Source organism: Myotis brandtii, unplaced genomic scaffold (assembly GCF_000412655.1).
Source record: "Myotis brandtii unplaced genomic scaffold, ASM41265v1 scaffold136, whole genome shotgun sequence".
Classification (NCBI taxonomy): Eukaryota; Metazoa; Chordata; class Mammalia; order Chiroptera; family Vespertilionidae; genus Myotis; species Myotis brandtii.
Window position 1 is genome coordinate 6712189 of NW_005354829.1, and position 16065 is coordinate 6728253.

Here is a 16065-nt window from a genome sequence, read left to right on the forward strand (position 1 = left end):
CTTTGAGACGAAATGGGGTAAATATTAATAAATCTGATTGAAAAAAATTAACTTATTAGAAATATTAGTTAAAAAAGAAGAATCCTTGATATAAGCTACTGCTATGTGTAGATTATTGGAATAAAATTTAAGGAGTGGGAAAATATCTCATTTCCATTTAAATTTTTAACATTTATTAATTTTAGAGAGATAGGAAGAGAGAGAGAGAGAGAGAGAGAGAGAGAGAGAGAGAGAGATTTGTTATTTGACTTATTCATGCATTTATTGGTTGATTCCTGTATGTGCCCTAACCAGGGTTCAAACTCTCAACCTTGCCATTTCAGGACAACACTCTAAGTGACCTAGCTACCTGGCCAGGGCGCATTTTTGAAAGAAAGCTTTGAAAACAATTTATTAATTTAATTTTAATAGTAAATTAGTATTATTTTCTATAGGGAAGATATCATCTAACTTGATAGATCTTATGTCTTCCTAGGAGATATACTGGTGCTAAATTATGTGCATAGAGGAGTTATTGATCATTTCATATATGTTAATATAGCCAACAGCAGTATCAACAATTAGCATCCAATTTAGAAGAGAATGTATTTCTATGTAGGTTACTTACTGCTGAGGACAAGGTTAGGCACAAATTTAGGTACTTAAAGCATATTTTACTAATATGATGATCTTCTCCATAATGTGTACTAGGTATTGTCAAAAGGACATTATATATGTCTTTACCTTGTCTCCCTATTTCTAGGTTAGAAAATATTAAAAAAAAATACTTACCAAACTGATGGTTAAAACAGCTGTTTATGAGGACGAAAATACTGCTTCAAGAATCATACACAAACTTATTAAAATTATTTTGGGTGTTTTAACAATCAAAAAGGTTATTCTTTAACCTTAATAACATGACCCTTCTAATACATGACTCTTGACATTGTCTTTTAAATTCAAGGAGTTTCTTAGAGCAGTATTCTTAAATTGCATTTTACCAGAGTTCAATCATGTATTTTGACTAACATAATATTAAATGAAAAGTTGTTGCAGTTATTGTACATGCTAGTACTCTGATTGCTGTTGAAGAATGGAGGCAAAAAGGAATAACTTGCCATCCGAACAGCTTTGTGCCCAATAGAAGATGTATTCATTTCTAATAAAATGTAAGAAATTATCATAAATTTGGCCATTTAAAACTCACTTTATTTCATCTTAGTTCTATGGGTCAGAAGTCTGGGCATCCTGTGACTAGGTTCTTGCTCAGAGTAGCACGAGGCTAAAATCAAGGTGTCAGCCAGACTTGATTCTTTCTGGAGGTGGAGAAGAGTCTACTTCCAAGTTTCTTCAGGTTCCTGAGGTTTTAGGTCTGAGGTTCCATTTCCTTGCTAGCTGTCAGCCTTAGCCTGTCTTCGGCTTTTGGAGGCTTCCCACAACCCTGGGCATGTCACCTCCTCCGTGTTCAATGCCAGCAATAAAGAATCAACCTGCTGTTGAATCTCTCTTACACTTTGAATTTCTCTGAATTTAGGAAGGGCCCAGCTTCTTTTATTAGGTTAGGCTCAGGCAGATAATCTACATTTTGATGAACTCTACGTTATCTAACCTATTCATGATTAGGGGGAGTTCAGTCATAATTTGTATTTTTAAAACTAGTTATATCGCACTTCTTTTTGTTTTAATATGATTCATATTTGATAAGTTCTTGGAGATTAGGGTCTTAATTTTATTGCAATTTTAGGAATCCAAAAGGATTGGTTGTTTGAAATTTTGGTAATTTGATTAAAATTACTAATTTGCTTTGTTCTTTGAAGTATACCTATACACAGGTTTTTACTCAATAATGTTAAAATAATCTCTTTTTTTCTGGTTAAATTCTGAAGAGAGTAGTACTTAATTTATATTTTATGAAGCATATCCAACACTTGTTTGGGTAAAATGTGGATGATTAAAAAAAACATTTATTTTGAAACCTATAATTTTTAAAATGTCTGTTCTCAATGTAAGTGTATACCTATGTTTTTGTTTTAGGAGTACAAGCTCCCCAGCATGAGAGAATTATTACCGTGTCCACTAATGGAAGTATTCACAGCCCAAAGTTTCCTCATACTTATCCAAGAAATATGGTCTTGGTATGGAGATTAGTAGCAGCAGAGGAAACATTTTTTGAAACCTATAATTTTTAAAATGTCTGTTCTCAATGTAAGTGTATACCTATGTTTTTGTTTTAGGAGTACAAGCTCCCCAGCATGAGAGAATTATTACCGTGTCCACTAATGGAAGTATTCACAGCCCAAAGTTTCCTCATACTTATCCAAGAAATATGGTCTTGGTATGGAGATTAGTAGCAGCAGAGGAAAATGTATGGATACAACTTACATTTGATGAAAGATTTGGGCTTGAAGAACCAGAAGATGACATATGCAAGTAAGTTATCATACTTGAAATTCCAACAGATTGTAACAACTGTTCTGGTCTTTCAAGTTGCTTCATTTTGATGGTGTGATTTTCAGTGGCATCTTTTGTTCTATTATGTTTTCCTGCTGATTCAAGAAATTTACAGCCTTATTTAAGCTATGTTTCATTTAAAATTAGAAGACACATACATACAAATACACAGCCATTAGTTTTTTTCTACTTCTGAACATAATTTGAGAAAATGTCTGGTAAAAAAATACATATAGAGTAAAACTGTAAAATAAGGAATTGAGAATAAAAAGCCAAGTGAAGGACTACAGTTGTGCCAGAAAAGTGTTACCATTAGTGCTGAACATTTTACAGTGGAGCTTCCTGATAGTCAATCAATAAAATAAAGAATACATTATTAAAAGAAAATGCAGTTTCTGTGGGTACATAGTACCCATCATACCTAGTATTCTTAAGTACGGTACACATATGGATACATTCCTACACATAGGACCAAGGAGTTTTAATTTTTCATCACAAAAATTATGGATCTGAAAGCAGAATTAGAAATTTAGGCTAACTTTATGGTTTGGCTGGTAGAAACTTACCATAATTCTCCTAGAAGCATTCATGAACCAAAGTCAGCTGGAGTATTTCATCCACGCAAAAGACCACCTACTGTATGTCATACAAATATTACTCTTTAAATCCTATGTGAATACACTTGTCAAGGTTGGGTGGTCTTATTGAAGATTTTTCACTTCAGTGGCGTTTGTATATCATAAAAATATTTTACTTGAGCTTCCTTGCAGGGTTCTTTATTTTTTCTTTGATATACAAGTTAAAAGAGAATTTTCATTTTGTGGTATATTACAGCTAAAGATTTCAGTGCAGATGAAATAAACTTTGTACTTGCTGTCATCACAATTTGTATCTTTAACATTTATATGGTTAGATTTTTTTCACATTTCTGCATTCTGCAACATTGCATGTCATGTTATTTTTTCTTACATCTATAACCTTAGACTTTGAGAACAGAAGCTGTCCTAGCTGTCTATAGAGATTCGGAGAAGTGTCTGCCCTATATATCATTCATATTTTATACCTACACCAACGCTAAAACTCATTTTCCTACCACCCATCTTAGTTTTTCACCATGCTGTAAACTGTATCAGTTGTCTTCTTTTCATAGATAGGATTTCTTAATATTTTCAAATTTGTGAAAAGTTTAAGATATTGTACCATTTCAAAGTAGCCAGTTAGCCTACCACAAGTTCAAGAATGCTGATAGAAGATAGGAGCCTCCTGGGTCAGAGACAAAGGACTGTGTTACAAAAGTAACAGTAGTCAGAGTATTAGCACTTTCTCTTCCCCTAATTCCAATTCCCACAGGTCAGTGCCAAGAGAGCTATATGATACCTGCATGCTGAGTGATTTGTGTTATGGGAGAGGAATTGTTATATATGTGTGTGTGTGTATGAACATAGTTATGTGTGTATGTATATAATGTATGTTATTCATTAAATAATAATAATTAAACTATGATTCAGCATGTCTAACCTAGGTTGTGACTCAACTCAGCCAGTAAGAGACTCAACTTAAAAAAAAGTGACTTTTTCAAGAATAGTTCTGAAGTCCCTTCCTTTTGTTTTTCCCTGATTACCCCTCTTATCCCTGCATGTCTAATCATTGTCTTAAGCTTTTTTTCACTTCATGGCTTGATTTTCTCTATAATTTTATGCATATATTTCCATATGTACTGTCCTATAAAAAGTGAATTATTTTTTGCCTGTTTTGAAATATATATCAATGGGATAATACTGAGTGTTTAGTTTTGTGACTTGCTATGCACTTCAAAACAAGCAAAACTAAAAAATATATTTTTAAAGTTAGTTCATGTCAATGCAGATAGGTTAGATCATTTGTTTACCTTAATAAATAGTCTGTTTCTAATGGCTACCTAGAAATGCATATTAACTTAATATCTAAAACCAATCACTGTTTATTCCCTTCCCAAAATATGAAGTTACCTGAGAATATTTTAACTACTGTGGAATACTAACTCCCCAGATACCACCACACTATACTGATAAGACAGAACTGAATTTATTGCTTACCTTGGTGACAAAGAAGAGCATGTTAACAGCTTTAGTAGACTCTGGGGAGGAAAAGCAAAGGCAAAAATGGGTCTTTCAATGTGGAGACTTGATTAAGATGGGTAAAGGATCAGGATAGTTTACAATTGATGGAAATAGGCAGGGTATTTCAGGGAAGAGTTTCATCAATGTTAATACTTTCAGTTGAAGAAGTTAGCGGTTCTTTTGGGAAGTTCATGTAAAGAGGAGTAAAGTTAATTGCCTGGGCAATAATGATGACAATAAAATAGTAATGTCATGTTATTGCAAAGAGAACACTGGTGGGTGTTTTTGTTCTGTCGTCCGTCCAAGCTGGTTAACTACAGTTAACCCCACTTCTCATTACCATGCATATGATAATTATCCTGGGTTTTAGTTTTGTATTTTTTAACTTCACAGTCAAGACATTGTTTTTATTATTTCATGTAATCTATAGGTGATAAAAAATTATTAGTTTTCTTTAAAATTAAAAAATGTTTTGAACATTTTCATCTTTTCCTGCAGTTTATAATAGAATTAATGTGGCATTAGTATTTGCTCATTTATTTACTCTTACATTCAACAAGCCCTTCTTGAGCATGAGCACTGTGGTAGGTAATAGGATGACAGTAGTGAGTGGGAAATGGCTCAGACCCTTGTGTAGCTTAGTCTGGATAAGAGGCAGACAGACAAGTAAACAGTCAAATAAAACAAAATGCCACCAGTCGCAGGATAGGGTAAATACGGAGTACAGTTATTACTGTAACTGATTATAGTTAGATAGCTTTGTTGACCATTTTCTAGCTCATATCATAACTGTGTATCTTACTGTAGCAGTCTATAAATAATTGTTATTAATTTATTGTGGAGAATTGTGTGAAGATGAATTTACCCTGCCAAGCAGACCTCAAAAATTCAAATATTCACTGTCTGTGTTTTGCTCTAGTAGATATAGCTTTCAAGGATAGTATAGGTTTCTTACATCAATTTTACATTGCCAGTATAGACTGTGGGTGATAAAATTATAAGGAAACAATTGTTTGTTGAGAACAACATAAAGTATTCCTTAGTTGCATGACCATACAATTGAAATAAAGGAAGACATTATTGTTTACTTAGCTGATAATGACCTTGGAGATGCATAAGTGCATCATAAGAATCTATTTTCCAAAAAAAAATTTTTTTTCATGAGCCCCTTAAAAGAACATGAAAGAAAGAAAAGGTACCACTAGTCACTGTTTGGCATGAGTGATCTTAAATTTTAGCTGTGAGAGATCCAAAGGTGTCCCATGAAGCCCTTTACTTACATATTAATTCCCGGCCTGAATCTGCAGAACTGAGAATAAGCAGCTGGGTGTTGGACTTTAATTCAGAATTTTGGTCCTGTCCATGATGGCAAGAAAAAGATAGATTAAACAAAAGACATTGGTACCTTTCTAAGGTGCACTGTGGAACCCTGCTAAGACCAGATAAGAAGGTTTGCCTGGTGCTGTGGATGATGATGTGGCTACTTTCTGTGGTATGCTTACCTCAACCACTGGTGAGGGGAAAGTGACCTAGATTGGCTTAGGGAATTCATTACTCACCCCCAAGCCTTTTTAAGGACTCATCTGTATCGCAGCACATGCAGATTGGTTACCTAAACAAATGATTTCTGTTTTAAGGAAGAAGGGGAGGCACATTGTACCTGTGCAGATAAACAGTAGTGTCTGCTATAGTGCTCTGTTATAGCTAGGAGTGATGTAAGTATTGCAGCACAGAAAGATTGGTTATAATTCAGGAGGTATGGGAATACAATGTGTGGTAAGCCTCCAAGAATAGGTAAGAGTCTAGTACCTGACTAGCACCTAATGGATTCTCAGTGTAAGTTAGTTAAAATAAAATAATAGGTGTACCTAAGAGAAATACACACTCCAGGCAGAGTTAGACTAGAGATGGCGAAAGGAGGGAATCATTTGCAAATGATGAGTTTCTCTGGAGCAGGAGATGCCTTGGAGGAGTGGTAAGGGATACAGCTGTTGGTTGAATCAAGTTGTGAAGAACTTTGATTGCTAAGCTGGTAGATTGGAACTTCCTTTCTTATGCTGTCAGAAGCTAACAGTTAAAAAAAAAAGGAGCTAAGGGTTTTGTTACAGAACAGGGTCATAGACTGGTCTATATTTTAGGAAGAGAATAGAAGCATGCAGAATAGATTTGAGGAGAGTTTCAAAGTGATTGGAATAGTTGGAGGAATTTTATTATTTTACAAACACAACATTTATAGGTAAATATTTCTTCAGACTTACACTTTGGCTAAGTAATTCTTTTGTGATTGGTCCATTAACAGAAAACATATTTGCCCTTTTATCATTATCCCTTTTGTTGTTAATATTGTGTGTGATGGAGATGGATGGGTGGGTGTGTGGGTACCCATGCACCTGTGTACAAAGAAAACCTGCAGATATTCCAGTATTTTATTTATTTATTTATTTATTTATTTATTTCAAAGCTACATTCTCTTTTGTCCCAAGGCACAAGTTATGAGAAGGACAAAATTGCCAGTTTCAATATTTATGACATTAGAAATATTTCTAACCCTAGTCAGTTTGGCTCAGTGGATAGAGCATTGGCCTGAGGACTGAAGGGTCTTGGGTTTGATTCCAGTCAAGGGCACGTATCTTGGTTGCAGGCTCCTCCCCGGCCTGGGCCCTGGTTAGTGCTCCTGCAGGAGGCAATCAGTCAATGTTTTTCTCTCACATTGATGTTTCTCTCTGTCTTTCCCTCTCTCTTTCCATCTCTCTAAAAAAATCAATGGACAAATATCCTTGGGTGAAGATTAATGAAAAAGAGATATTTCTATTAGACAACCCTAAGAATAACTTAGAATGTTAAATGGTCATTATATTATAGAGAAGAGGTGCCCTTCCTCTTTTCTCTGAGGGTTAGTCTGGATTTATGTGAGCTTTGAGAAGAGCAGATGATACAGACCCATATTACATCATGTCTACATGTCTAGGAATATTACAATTCTGCTCTAGTTGCGCCTTAACAAAATATTTTCCTAATAAATTGTGGCATAAATTTAAAAATAGTGGGATTTATACCACAAAGTGTAACTGTAAGACTCAGTTTCAGGTGACCACAAATAATTAGCCAATGACTGTAACAATCTTGTAAAGAAAATGTTTGGATTATGTTACTAAAAATTTCAGGATTAGTCTTTATCCAGATTCTGAGCAATGCTATTCTGTCACTTTTGCTCCACCTCTATAGGCTTGCTTCCCTGTAGTTGACTCCATTCTCAATCAGTCTGTCTTCACATACTGGAAGAGAAAGGCCCAAAAGTACAAGATTTAAGCACTTGCAATCTTTGAAGGAGACAGGGACTTTTCCTGTAAAAGTTATTGGAAGAGTTTTGATTGGTCTATTATTGTTTTTTTTTAAAGATATTTTTATTTATTTCAAAGAGGAAAGAAGAGGGAGAGAGAGGAACATCAATGATGAGAGAGAATCATTGATTGGCTGCCTCTTGCACACGCCACCTTCTGGGGGTCAAGCCCACAACCTGGGCATGTGCCCTTGACCGGAATCGAACCTAGGACCCTTCAGTCCCCAGAGCGACTCTCTATCCACTGAGCCAAATCAGCCAGGGCTGATTGGTCTGTTTTGAACTCAGTATCCATCCCTGGACCAGTTACCATAGTGGGGGATAGGGTCATGTGTTACTGTGTTTGTCAAGATTTGGGTGGTGTGCCCATCCCTAAGCCAAGTAATGAACTGTGATTGGTGGAGACATTGTCTCTGAAAGCAGAAAACTGTTTTTTTTACGCATCTGAAAGAGGAAGAGGTGGTGGTGGTACAAAAATAACAATCTCCACTCTCGGTGATAAGGACCAAAAGGAGCTGAAGGTCAGCTGTCAAATTTACACTTCCTGTTTTTGCTACCTGCACTTTTGGCCATAGAATAGAGTTTTCTTTAGAGTGAAGATTTTTGCCAGTGCCCTTTCAGCAGCTCTTGACTGTAGTTTGCTCAACGGCATAATTTATAGTTTTGTTATCCTTTGACCTCTGTAGCAATTACTTTTGTAATGTAAAAAAAAAAAAAATCTTCCCAAGAGGGCTGAAAATGAAGGGTGGGGACCTGACCAAGTCTGAGATCAAGGGACTCTGCCCTTGGCTAATGAGATGTTTTGGTTTTATGTTTTGAAATGTTCAAAATCAACATTCTAAGTAGAGAAAGAATGTATCCTGTAACTCCCAAAACTCACGTCTGGTTCACCCAGTGTCTGTCTCTCACGGAGACTTTACCTTTTTTCTTGCATTTTATTTTCTCCTCTTCTACCCCCAGTATTGCCCTCTCTTCCTTGCCTTCCTTTTCCCACCTTCCCTGTTTGTTTATTGCCCAGAGATCATGTTCCTACGTTGATTCAAAAAGAGTTTTCTGGTTTGCACTCTTTGAGGACCTAGGGAATATTGTGATGCCATTCTTGTGCCATGCCTTTACTTTCAGTGGCTGCCTTGCTCTCACTGGGGTAATGATGAGATCTCTTCTTTGAATTGTGAAATTGGCACAATGGTATGAAATACGGGCAAATTCCAGGTCCAAAGAAATACCCATATTACTAGCTAGCTAGTTATCTCTTTATATTATTTTATCAAAAATGAAAAACCAAGCAAGAGTATTAGAATAATAATCAATAATAAAGGACTTATAAATGTACACATTTTAGATATATTGTGACATTTCTACAATAATCTCTCTTTTCTCAGCTTCTTCAAGGGTTTATGCTGCTATCTCCAACATTATGTTAATAATATTTTGCTCTATGAGCTTACAAATAATATACTGTCTTTAATTCACCTGGCGCCGAATCTTGGAGAGTTAAACTCTGTTCAAATCTCTATGGAACAGCCTACCTTTGAAAAAAGTAAATCTTTATTATTATTATTTTTATACTCACCCGAGGACATTTTTTCCATTGATTTTTAGAGAGAGTGGAGGGGAGCGGGAGAGAAACACCAATGTGAGAGAGACATCCATTGGTTGCTTCCTGCATGCCCCCAACCAGGGCTGAGTGCCTGCAACCAAGGTACGTGCCTTTGACTGGAATTGAACCCAGGACCCTTCAGTCCACAGGCTGATGCTCTAATCCACTGAGCCAAACTGGTTAGAGCAGAAATCAATCTTTAGGCTACCTCCACTGGCGTTTATAATACAGGCAGGGGCTGACTTAGGATTTATTTCTAAGTGATTGATGAAATTGTTTCTAATTATTATTTGATTCTCCCTAATGGTTTTGCCAGTGACTGAAAAATACATAAATTTTACAAAAGGATTATTGTTTTGCTATGTAATTAACAAAGTTTAAATTAATATATTTAACAAAACCTTTCCAAATTAAGCTTAAACGATTTTATTGCATCTGATCACATGTAAAGGAAGAGAATGGAGTTAAGGACCACTTTGCCTGCTTCCTTGGCAGTGTTGTTCATATTTACCTCCGCTTTCAGCAAAAGGAATGATCTGAATATTATCTCCTATCCCATGTTTACTGTAGGCAAAGTAGCAGAACTTTGAGTCCCAATAGACTGACTCTGTGAAAGTAGAAGCAACTGTTATCATTCAGTAAAACTTTCAGAAAACAAGTGAAAAATAAAGGATTTTCCCCTGGTACATAGATAATCTCATAGAAATCAAGGAGAATGCTCTTGTATTGGATTAACATATTTAAAGAAAAGTGCTACAAAAAGGATCTCGCTTCAACTTAACATTTCATTAAGACAAATCAAGAGAACCTTATCTTAATGTATCACAGTGCTTATCTAAGGCAATGGTTTAGGGTGGCTATGACTTGCCTCAGGTTAGTTGAAACTGAATGTTGGCTATGATGATGCTTGTGTAAGCCAGTCCCTGGCTTAAGAACCATTGGGAAGACCTCTGTGTATTTATAGATAGTCCCTCAGAGGTGGGCAATTAGTAACCTACTTGCTAATAGGTGGGTACCTACAGGTGTCCCTCTGCTTTTCATGAGTTTGCATTACTCCACTTTGCTTTCATGAAATTTAGTACCCCTTTTTTGCTAACTGAAAGAAATCTGAAGAGGATAGTGTTCAGCGTCTGTTTTGCAGCAAGTGTTATAGAGGCAGCAGGCAAACCAAGCAGTTGTGGCAAACTTCCAAGCTCTTTCCCTGGAAACTACATCATCAGCATCTCAGCATCAAGCCACCATAGCTTTGAACTGTGCCTGTCAGCATTTGTGCTTTATCTTGACTCATTTTGTGCGTGGGTTAGCAAGATGAGTCCTAAGGTATCCAAAAGCCTAAGAGACCTCTGAAGGGTGTTACGCTAATTAATATTTTCCATCATGGTGAACAAAATAAAGACATTGTATGTATATTGAATTTTGGATCTGGAAACACTCCCAATTTTTCCCATATCAATTAATGGGAATTGCTTCTTTATGCAGTTTCAGCTTACATAAGGACACTCTCCTTTAGGATAGTGAGGGGAACCAGTGTTAATTTGGGAAATGAAAATTTCCTATTGTGCAGGTACCATACTGATCCTTTAGCTCTTTTTGGTAGGATGAATTGGCAACTTACTTAAATGAGGGAGTTTAATTTACTAGGAAGAACATTGGCTTGCTTGGAATGCCCAACATGTTTCAGATTCACTTCTGTCATTTACTGCTATCTCTATGGCCTTGGTATAATCCTTAGCCTGCTTTATCCTTCTATGCTTAAAATATAATCTTGGGTTCCACATGAAGATTTAAGTCTCTTCCAACACTGAACTGTTTTCCTAGAATATTCACATATATATGGAGACACTGACATTTATTTGCCTTCATTCAAAAAGGTAATCTATATCTTATCTAATAAAAAAATGCAAATTGATCGTACCTCTGCTACATTCACAAGCTACGCCCACCAGCCAATCAGAGCAACTATACGCAAATTAACCCAACCAAGATGGCGGCCAGCTGCCATGGAGCTGGAGCAAGCAGGAGGCTTGGTTGCCCTGGTGATGGAGGAAGCCAAGCTTCCCGCCTGCCCTGGCCGCTGTGGCCTCTGCAAAAGGCAACAAAGTTTCAATTATAGAAGCTAAATAAATCCCAGATACCTGCTTCCAGCCAGCCTTCACGGGGAACTAGGGTGGCTGGGGGCCATAGCCAGCCTGCAAACAGCCATCAGCCTCTCACCCAGGCTGGCCAGGCACTCCAGCGGGGACTCCCACACTGAAGGGGGTATGGCCAGTCTGAAAACAGCCCTCAGCCCCTCACCGAGGTTGGCCAGGCACCCCAGCGGGGACCCCCACCCTGAAGGGGCTCTGGCCAGCCTGCAAACAGCCATCAGCCTCTCACCCAGGCTGGCCAGGCACTCCAGCGGGGACTCCCACACTGAAGGGGGTATGGCCAGTCTGAAAACAGCCCTCAGCCCCTCACCGAGGTTGGCCAGGCACCCCAGCGGGGACCCCCACCCTGAAGGGGCTCTGGCCAGCCTGCAAACAGCCATCAGCCTCTCACCCAGGCTGGCCAGGCACCCCAGCGGGGACCCCCACCCTGATCCGGGACACCCTTCAGGGCAAACCAGCTGGTCCCCACCCATGCACCAGACCTCTATCTAAACTAATAAAAGACAAAGATGCTAAATGAACGTACCTTCGCTACACCCAAAGCCATGCCCACCAGCCAATGAGAGCGACTATATGCAAATTAACCCAACCAAGATGACCGCCGGCAGCCACGAAGCTGGAGCAAGCAGGAGGCTTGTTTGCCCCGGTGATGGAGGAAGCCAAGGTTCCCGCCAGACCTGACCCGGCTGAGGCCTCCGCTCATGGCAACAAAGTTTCAATTATAGAAGAGAAATAAATCCCAGATACCTGCTTCCAGCCAGCCTCCACTGGGAGCTTGGGTGGCTGGGGTCTTTGGCCAGCCATAAACAGCCATCAGCCCCTCACCCAGGCTGGCCAGGCACTCCTGTATAATAAAAGGATAATATGCAAATTGACCCTAACAGCAGAACAACTGGGAATGATTGGTCACTATGACACACACTGACCACCAGGGGGCAAATGCTCAATGGAGGAGCTGTCCCCTGGTGGTCAGTGTGCTCCCACAGGGGGAGCTCTGCTCAGCCACAAGCCAGGCTGACGGCTGCCTGTTTGGGGTGGTGGTGGGAGCCTCTCCTGCCTCCTCAGCAGCACTAAGGATGTCTGACTGCAGCTTAGGCCTGCTCCCTGCTGGCAAGTGGACATCCCCTGAGGGCTCCTGAGCTACCAGAGGGATGTCTGATTGCCAGCTTAGGCCCAATCCCCTAGGGAGTGGGGCTAAGCCAGCAGGTGGACATTCCCCAAGGGGTCTCAGACTACGAGAAGGCACAGGCTGGGCTGAGGGACCCCCCCCCCCCCGCGCGAGTGCACAAATTTTTGTGCACCGGGCCTCTAGTATATATATAAAAACCTAAGTGACTGAATGACTGAATAACCGGTCTACTGGTCACTATGATGCTCACTGACCACCAGGGGGCAGACGCTCAATGCAGGAGCTGCCCCCTAGTGGTCAGTTCATTCCCCTAGCAACCTCCCCCGGCTGGCCAGCCCCCTCGATTGGCCCCAGGGGGCGGGCTGGCCGGCCAACCTCCCATGGCTCTTCCCCCCAGGCGGCTGCCCCCCCCCCCTCAATTGGCCCCAATTGCCGGCCAGGCCGAGGAACCCCACCCGTGCATGAATTTGTGCACAGGACCTCTAGTCTATAGGAAAATGATCTTCATATCATTCCAGACATCCTTCCTGATGAAGCCGCAGTGGCGGGGGCCAAGGCAGAGGTCGTTAGGGGCAATCAGGCAGGCAGGCAGATTGGTTAGGGGTGATCAGGCAGGCAGGCAAGTGGTTAGGGGCTATCAGGCAGGCAGGCGAGCAGTTAGGGGCAATCAGGCAGGCAGGTAGAGTGGTTAGGGGCAATCAGGCAGGCAGAGGGGTTAGGGGCAATCAGGCAGGCAGGCAGAGTGGTTAGGGGCGATGAGGCAGACAGGAAGGCAAGCGGTTAGGAACCAGTGGTCCTGGATTGCAAGAGGGATTTCCGACTGCTGGTTTAGGCCCGATCCCCCAGGGCCATCCCCTGAGGGGTCCCAATGGATTGCGAGAGGATGCAGGCCAGGCTGAGGGACATCCCCTCCCCACTCCCGCACGCACAAATTTCATGCACCAGGCCTCTAGTAGTTTTATAAAAGTTCTTTGAAAATATTACAGTTTAAGGCACTATAACTTTTCTGTTTCTATGAAAAAAATCACTTCATGTTTCTTGATTTATACATGATACCTAGGATTAAGATCCATTTTTAATTTGACAATAGTTTTAAATGATAAATTCTTAACATTTTGATAAACTCCATATTGTAATCAGTAAAAGTAGCTTTCTGGAAATGCCACTGCTATAACATAGTCCTGTTCATTCTCTCATCATCCCACACCTGTTCTGAGGGAGTAATGTAACATTACCTGTGTCTTACCTAGCTAGCCCCATTCCTTTCCATTTTTGAGCTTTAAAAATCATGTTCCTTTAATTAATTTATTTTTAAAATATATTTTATTGATTTTTTACAGAGAGGAAGAGAGAGGGATAGAGAGTTAGAAACATCGATGAACAAGAAACATGGATCAGCTGCCTCCTGCACACCCCCTACTGGGGATGTGCCCGCAGCCAAAGTACATGCCCTTGACTGGAATCGAACCTGGGACCCTTCAGTCTGTAGGCCAATGCTCTATCCACTGAGCCAAACCAGTTAGGGCAAGAATCTTCTTCCTTTTAAATTAATATGACAAAAATGTTACTGCTTGGACATCCATCAGGTGCTCAGCTGTTTCTTTTGCCATTTTCAATCTCTTTACTGTATGACTCAAGACCATGAAGAATTCCTAAATTTAATGGAACCAAGAATTTTTTGATTCAGTATGCTTTCATAGTTATGAAGTATTATTGGACATACAATTCATTTTGAAATTTCATTGCCCAAAGATTTTTTCCCACCAACAAAAGTTATTCCTCATAGCTGTTTCAAGCACTTGAAAAATGTTTGAATACAATTTCAAATCTCAAGTACACTATGCTCCCATCTGCTGGGAGACAGACTGTTTCCCCATATGGCAGCTGATTTAACCCCCTACTCCTTTCTCCACAGAAACCCCATGCAGTAACTTAAAAACACCATCTCCTTCTTGACCTTTCTATTTGTAGCTTTCCATCTTAGCCCCTCAGTTTGAACAATCAAGCTAGTTCATGATATCAAAATATTTGTGTAAATGGAACCAGTCATAATTTATTACTTCTAAAATTATTTCATGGGATTGTGGTAGGCACTGTTTTTGCTGAGGCATTGAGGTTAAACTCGCTGGAAATGAGGCCTGCACTATATATTATCCTAGGGTATTTTGAGGGGGGAAAAATCTCTCTGATCAGTTTACCTACTATTTATCTAGATTAAGAACTTCCAAATGAGTGACTGTTAATAGTCAGACATCATGCTCCAAATTGTGACACTCCTCTTTTGAGCTTAGCAAAATTCAGTTACTTGTTAATATAGCTCAACAATTTTAATATGAATAATTTCTTAGAAGATAAAAAAGGAAGCTTTGAAATCTATTCAAAATTTTCCAGGTAGCATAAAAAGAAAGGGAAAAAAGAAAAAGAGAAGGGAAGAAAGAAAAAGAAAGGGAGGGAGGAAGAAAGAAAGGAAGGGCTCAGCCAGTGTCGCTCAGTAGTCAGGGTTCAATTCTGGTCAGAGCATATGCCCTGGTTGCAGGCTCAATCCCCTGTAGGGGGCATGTGGGAGGCAACTGACTCTCCCTCTCTCTTCCTCTCTGAAATCAATTATATATATACTAGAGGCCCGGGGCACGAAATTCGTGCACTGGGGATGGGTGGCGGGTCCTTTAGCCCAGCATGTGCCCTCTTGCAGTCCGGGACCCCTCCCTTGTTACTGCCCACCTGCTTGCTGCTTCCTACCGCTTGGCTTGCTGCTCCTTAGTGCTGCCACAAAGGCCTTGGGTCTGCTGGGTGACAGGCCTGCGGGTTTGTGTCTCTGATACCCCCAGCAGCCCCAGCACCACCTAAATAACTTAAGGGAAACTTTATTTAGTCTTCTTTTAAAAGCAATCTAGTTTAAAAATGAGTTGCAGTTAAGACAGAACAAAGAACATGGTACCTAAGAGTGAGATAGACTGACAGAGGAGAGGCTGGGCACTGGTCAGGGGCTTACATGCCAACTGTTCTCCACCTGGGAAATGATGTGAAATCGGTTTCTTTAGTTTTCTGCTTAATGGTCTTCTCCAGCACTAAGGTCAAAGGAGCTGCCTTCCAGCCGGTAGGCTGCTTCTCAGAGTCGAAAATTTCGCCATAGGCCTCTGCCTAGGACAGGACCTCTGCACCCCCAGGGTGCATAAACACACAGGGCCTCCATCAGGCTCCGCTGATCCCGGGGCCTGGAGGCCTCTCAGCTCCACTGATCCCAGGGCCCGGAGGCCTCTCAGCTCTGCTGATCCCGGGGCTGGGAGGCCTCTCGGCTCCTCTGATCCCGGGGCCCTGAG

At 40.2% G+C, this 16065-nt stretch overlaps 1 protein-coding gene across 1 annotated transcript in view; it reads left to right on the forward strand.

Moving 5' to 3' along the window:
* Positions 1-2209: 2209 nt before the first annotated feature.
* Positions 2210-16065, forward strand: part of PDGFC (platelet derived growth factor C) — a gene marked incomplete at its 5' end in the record, with an annotated part of 86246 nt that continues 72390 nt past the window's right edge. Inside the window, one exon of the mRNA XM_014535024.1 lies at positions 2210-2409. Coding sequence (XP_014390510.1) covers positions 2210-2409 — 200 coding nt within the window. The remainder of the gene's footprint in view (positions 2410-16065) is intronic.